The sequence below is a fragment of the Oratosquilla oratoria genome, chromosome 8 (genome assembly GCF_046742065.1).
Source record: "Oratosquilla oratoria isolate Oo_2021 chromosome 8, ASM4674206v1, whole genome shotgun sequence".
NCBI classification, from domain to species: domain Eukaryota; kingdom Metazoa; phylum Arthropoda; class Malacostraca; order Stomatopoda; family Squillidae; genus Oratosquilla; species Oratosquilla oratoria.
The window spans coordinates 23066780-23073829 of NC_134784.1; the positions used below are offsets into that span (position 1 = coordinate 23066780).

Genomic DNA, 7050 nt, shown 5'->3' on the forward strand with positions numbered 1-7050 from the left:
TCGACTAAGCTCCTCCTCGATCTTTGCAGGACCTCGAGAAGATCGTGAGCCTGCTGCTGCACAAGACCTCAGACACCAACAAGTTTATTCAGCTGGAGAGTAACCACGCCCTCGATGCTCTCATCGAGAACACCTCCCCGCCGAAGGCCTTAGCGGCCATCGTCCACGAAGGAATCAAGTGAGGAGTTCGATTTTTTTTTTTTTTTTTTTTTTTTTTTTTTTTTGAGTGGCGTATCCGGTTCCATGTGTGTGTGTGTGTGTGTGTGTGTGTGTGTGTGTGTGTGTGTGTGTGTGTGTGTGTGTGTGTGTGTGTGTGTGTGTGTATACTTGTATTTTACGGGAAGGGGAGCTACGCTCTTGGTGTCCCGCCTTTGTATCTCGCAGTTTCTAGCATGCTCTTAAATTCGTGAGTGGTTTTTGCACACACTACTGTTTCGTCCAGTGTGTGTGTGTGTGTGTGCGTGTGCGTGTGCATGTACGTATACACGTTTTTGCATGTATGTTTACATGTGTGTTTTTGTTTGTATTCACATACGCCCATTTCTATGGTTATATCTACCCTTGATCAGAGAAGACACCATGGAAAAATGGAACCTTTATTGAATGTACAACGTTTAGCTCGTCAAAGTTTTTTCAAGTTTTTCACAGACCCAGAATACAACCTATTCATTCATTTCAAAATGTATAAATAGCTTATAGATTGTATTCTGGATCTATAATTTTTTTTTTTTTAAATTCCATCAAGCGAAACGTTTTACATTAGATAAAAATTCCATCCTCACACAGAATCTACTCTGACCATTCTGTAGCTAATTACCACTCTAGATAATCATATCTATCCTTCCTGCATGGGGGTGACGGAGAGGGGGGTCGCCGAATTAATGAAGCGGCCTTGCTGTGGATGTGCTATGTCCTGCGACACTGCTTCTGACCCAGGGCAGTGGGCGAGATGCAGGGATGACCCGTCATCCAGGAGGTGCCAAGATAAGAGGGAGGGAAGAGGGGAGTGGAGTATGTTAGGGATGGAATGGGTGGGAAAGGTTTTTATGCCTGTGTCTTATGGCTACCTCCCGTGTAAGGGGGAAAAATCCTTTGGTATATATATACGTATCCTTCCTGTCCATCTACTGTCTATATCTCTCCTTCCTGTCTATCTACTCCTGTCTTCCTGCGCGTCCGTCTGTCTGTCTGTCTGTCTATCGGTATTTCATCTTCTTCCCCTCTTCCTCCCAAAGCCATCGAAACGCCGCCGTCAGAACAACGGTGGGTCGACTCATCGCCTACGAAGTGGAGCGTCTAGGCGAAGATAAGGTTCTCTCCGGCCACAGAGACATCACGGACAGGATTCTCTCCTCGGGAGCCAAATTGGCCCAAGAAGGAAGTCTGGAAACGAGGTGAGGGAGACGACATTTTTCTAAAAAAAAAAAAAAAAAAAAAAAAAAAAAAAAAAAAAAAAAAAAAAAAAAAAAAAAAAAAAAAAAAAAAAGTATATATATATATATATATATATATATATATAGATGACGTAAGTGGAGTAGGAAACACAGGAGTCTTAGTCTGAGTTTATTCCTGACTAGTTTCGCAGGTATGCTTTTTTCCTGTGGAGTAGGAAACACAGGAGTCTTAGTCTGAGTTTATTCCTGACTAGTTTCGCAGGTTATGCTTTTTGAAAAAGCATACCTGCGAAACTAGTCAGGAATAAACTCAGACTTAGATTCCTGTGTTTCCTACTCCACGTGCGTCAACCTGTCAGAATGTCTCAACAATAGACATATGGTTAAAATATATAGAAAACGCTTTATATGTCATTTCCGTCACACTGAGAATTTTTTTATTTCTTTTCTAACTCAAGAATAAAGGAGACTGCAAGAGACTATAAAGCCTACACTAGGCAGTTCCATGTCCATGACCACCTATCATCCCAGTCCATAAAGCTATTTAACCCTCTCTTAAAACAACATATAGTTTCAGCGCTCACTACGTGGTTACTAAGTCTATTACATTCGTTGACCACCCTATTATTAGTAAACCATTTCTTGCCTATTTCCCTCTAGAATCTAAATTTTCCAATTCAAATCCATAAAACTGGACCTTTTTTTTCTTTCTTTTTTCTTGTGTGTACAGCTCAAGAAAATAATGACTAAAATGCACAAAATTTACAGAATAAAACTCAAGACATAAAAATTCACATTAAAATACAGTAAATCAAAATAGAACGCAACACGTTATAAGTGCTGGGATTTATTCAGGGTAATAAATTCCATGCGGTTGCCTCGTTTTAGATTAAGTAATAGTTGGCGAAGTTTGGCAGAACCATGTCGGAGTGGGTAATTAAGTAATGAAAGTTGTGCTAGGACTGCCCCATGCCGGGTAATTAAGTGGTAATAATTTCTGGACAGTTGCCTCGTATGTTTTATCTGTCCTATGTCGAGTAATTCAAGGGTAATGATAGTGGATTTATTGCATTGTTTTGAGTAATTAAGTAATAATAGGTGTGGTTAGGACTGCCTTGTATCAGGTAATCCTGGTGTAATAAGATTGAATCGCCTTGTTTTAGGTAATTAAGTAATAATAAGTGTAGTTTGGCTGTTCCATGTCGTGTAATTAAGTAGTAATTGGTATTTGGTTGCCTCCATGTCGGGTAATTAAGTAGTAATTGGTATGACAGGCCAGTAGCGGGTAATTAAGAAATAATAGTTATAGTTTGGCAAAGATTTGATAAATATTTTGAACTCCATAAACTCAATATCTACATTGAATAGGTTACTCTTGTAAATTTCAAATTATTTTATTCAACTTAGACTTCTGGAGCCAAAATGTGGCTTAAATATAAATATATATATTTTCTTTTTGCAACGACCTTCTGTTGATTTTTTTTATTTTAGTTCTTATTTATTTCATTTTATCTTATTTTATTTTTGTTTTATTTATATGTTTGTCTATTTATTTGTTTATTTTTGTGGCGTTTTAGTCAGGAATAAACTCAGACTAAAACTCCTGTGTTTCCTACTCCACTTACGTCATTTGTTCATTTATTTATTTTATTTATTTTTTATTGATATACATATTTTTTTACGCTCTTAGAAATAAGAATATGTAAGAGTATAAGTACGTGCCTGGGGTTCTGACCAGGAGCTCCAGTTGCCATATTCTTTTTATTTTGTCTTATTTATGAACGTGACCTCAGTCGTCATTTTCTTTTTATCTTGTCTATGGACGTGACATTGTGAACACCAAAAAAGGAGGAAAATAAAGAAAGAACGCAAGGGATGACTGGTAAAAAAGAAAAAAAAAATTACGGGAAAACCGCAGTTCCTTCCATGACAGAGCATTCGTCGACATGACGTCATAGCAATATGAAAATATTCGATTGTATTTTCTGTACTATTATTTGTTTTTAGATCAATCTATCTATACTAAAATAATATCTTGTTCATCTGTTATTATTATTTTACAATGAATAATTAGTGCTGGATCTTACATCAAGTTAAGTATTTGTGACGTCATCAATCTTATGTCTCTTTTTCATTTATGGGAAAACAAATCCAACTCCAAATTTTGAAATTACAGTCTAGTTATTCCAAACCACTTTTACTACAATTTTCACAAATATTTTTCTGAGTAATGTCTGACTATTTAGATCACGATTATGCTTTTATCTATTTACCTATGTTTATTTATTTTTATCAGGAAATACGCCAAGATGATTTTTGCGCCGTTGATGGGTCACCCACAGTTGGAACCGATGCTGAAGAAGCACGTCGGATCCAACGATCTCAAAAATATTCAGAAATTTTTGGACAACCTCGCCGGAGACGTAAGTTAAAAATGAATAAATAAATAAATAAATAAATAAAAAGGAAAAAAAGAGAAGGAGGAAAGGGGAGGAGGAGGAGACCAAAATGGAGCATCAGGAAGAGGAGGAGGGGAGGGGCAAACTAAAAAGGAGGAGGAATAGAAGTTGGAGGAGGAAAGCCAAAACGGAGGAAGAAGAGGAGGAGGAGGAAGAAAAGGTGGAGGAGGAGGAGGAAATGGAGGAAGCCAAAATTTGAAGACAATCAACTGTGACAGAGCAAAAACAAAAGAGACGCTAATTGACATATTGACTTATATATATATCTATTCATTCATTAATTTTTTCATTCTTATTATCGGAAGATAAAACTCCATTTTGTCTCCTCAATTTGGGAATAAAATGACAATTTTTCGCCTTTTGTCACCTCGTTTTTTTTTTTTTTTTTTTTTGTCTCTCTTTATTCCTTTTGCCATCTTTAACTGAAGAAACATAAAAATATGATAGCTTTATTTTATACCAAAATAAGCATGATATTACCATCATTGTATTTGTAATTTTTTTTTTTTTTCTCAGGGTCGCAGTTTGAACGAATCTGCGCGATCCAAATACAGCGTTGGATCACGATTCAGTAGGACGATGTGAATCCCAAAACAACGAAATTACCTTCCCGCCAAAAAATAATCTCACAAGTGAACCAGTTTCACTTCCGGCCAAAATAAGTTCACACGAAAATTCCCGCGATGCGCAAGACAACTACGAAGTTGAAATCTGAATTGACCCATACAAGGAAAGTGTCTATTTCTCACAAACTCAAACACTCACAATTGTAGAATTATACAAATTACTCAAAAGGGATAAGGAAAATTCCCAGTAGGGGTCGCAAACTTAAATATAAAGAAGAAAAAATATTTTTCTGAGACGTGATTTTTTTTTTCTGAAATGCACAAAGTCGTCTCGATAACAGCGTTCGAGACAAATGGAAAATTGCGTTTCATATATTTGCTCGAATATTCAGTGAATAAACAAGAAACTATATATTCCCATGGTTAGCAAATAATCATTTTAGTTTTTAATCTAAAAGTGAAATATACTGACGAATGTTTTTGATAATGATATGAACTAAAAAAAAAATTAAATTATCTGAGATTTTTTTCGTTTGGTCTTATAATTTGAAAAAAACAAGATCATTTCAAAGAAAAGAAAAAACTACTAGAAAAAGTTGACAGTGTGAGACATGTTAGAAACATGTTTACTTGTTAGAAAACGAAACGTGAACAAATATGCTAACCAAGAACATTTGATAGAAAAAAGAAAAGCGCTGTTTTAGTGCTTTTCGGGAATGCTTCCTTGTAAGAACAAATGGTGATCAAATGGAGTTTCTTCCCTGCCTTCAATCTTTTTATAATTATTATTATTATTATCATTATTATTATTATTATTATTATTTTTGTTATTATTGTTATTACTATTATTAATGATATTATCATCATTATTATTATTATTATTATTATTGTTGTTACTATTATTAATTATATTATTATCACTATTATTAATTATATTATTATCATCATTATTGTTAACAGTTTGGTTATTATCATTGTCATTATTACCATTAGTATTATTATCATCATCAACATTATTATCATTCTTATTAGTATTATTATTTGTTATTTATTAGTAATAGCAGTAGTAGTAAAAGAAGTAGTAGTAGTAGTATTTATGCATTATCAATTATGATATTATCATTATTGTTATCATTATTATTATTATTATTTATCATTGTTATTATTATTATTATTATTATTATTATTATTATTATTATTATTATTATTATTATTATTATTATTATTATTATTATTATTATTATTATTATCTTATTTACTACTGATATAATTTGTTTCTTTTTGCTATATAGAACAATTGTGAGATTTTTTCAATTGAATGACATAATCAAAACTCCAAGACGCCAGGATTGTCTTAAGAAGGACGTTTATAATTATTTTTATTTTTCTTTTTCTTTTCACTGCAATGGCATTTGAAGTACTTGCCAGCCAAACACTCAAGCTAATGCTAGCTCATATTTAGTAGAATTCAACTGATCTAGTTGCTGTAGTTTTCTAGATAGGGCTGTAGCATCGTAGGCAACTAGAACTGTATATATCAAACTATTGTATGTGAAAATGCGTGTCAGTTTATACAGGTGTATGTAAATGAAATGTGTACAGTACATAACCAATTTTTTGTCCATATACACACGCGCACACAAACACACACACACACACACACTATAGTCATACACAAACATTTGGGTGTATAGGAGTATGCGTGTGTGTGTGTGTGTGTGTGTGTGTGTGTCACAGAGAGAGAGAGAGAGAGTCAGTCATGTCTCAGTGTCATTGCCGAGCGTGCGTGCGTGCGTGCGTGCGTGCGTGGCGGGTCGTGTACAAGTAGATTCGTGAGAAGTTGTGACGGGACGGGGAAGGGGAAGGGAGGGGGAGAGAGGTAGAAAGGAGGGGGAAAGGGAAATGTGTGTGTGTGTGTGAGAGAGAGAGAGAGAGAGAGAGAGAGTTAAAGAAAGAGAGAGACCCATTGGTTCCGGCGGCTCCATTCGGCCGAGGGGGGTGGGGGGGGCGAGGAGGGAGGGAGGGCCCCCCTCGCTCGCTTGAGGGGGCAAAGATGCACACACCTTGCCCGCATGGACGACGATTACTTCTTCTTCTCCTTCTTCTCCTTCTCCTTTTTCTCCTTCTCCTTCTTCTCCTTCTTCTCCTTCTCCTTCCTCTTCTCCTTCTTCTCCTTCTCCTCCTTCTCCTTCTTCTCCTTCTCCTTCTTCTCCTTCTCCTTCTTCTCCTTCTCCTTCTTCTTCCTCTTCTTCTTCTTCCTCGTCTCCTTCTCCTTCTCCTTCTTCTTCTGCTCCTTCTTCTCCTTCTCCTTCTCCTTCTCCTTCTTCTTCTTCTTCAAATTCTTCAAATTCTTTCATCGTCAAACGAATCCGCAGTAGCCATGGAAGATGTGCCCAGAGTCCAAACCATGACGAGGATGTTGCAATAACGTGAGGTTTGTTGTCGACATTTTATAGCTCAAATCATGCAAAAAATAGAATACAAATATAAATAAATGAAAAAGAATAGGATCTTGAATTTGTAATCGAAATCTTTAAATTGTAATATATTTTCTTCTTAAACCTATTCTTTTTCTATTTATACAACATTTCTTTATCTTGTTCATAACGGAACAGATGTCCATCTCAACAA

General features: G+C 35.6%; 1 protein-coding gene across 1 annotated transcript in view; it reads left to right on the forward strand.

Moving 5' to 3' along the window:
* LOC143027631 (TOG array regulator of axonemal microtubules protein 1) overlaps positions 1 to 5224 on the forward strand; it is a gene marked incomplete in the record, with an annotated part of 199434 nt that extends 194210 nt beyond the window's left edge. Inside the window, 4 exon segments of the mRNA XM_076189018.1 lie at positions 30 to 178; positions 1236 to 1394; positions 3691 to 3817; positions 4370 to 5224. Of these exon segments, the coding sequence (XP_076045133.1) occupies positions 30 to 178; positions 1236 to 1394; positions 3691 to 3817; positions 4370 to 4438 (504 nt within the window).
* Positions 5225 to 7050: the final 1826 nt, after the last annotated feature.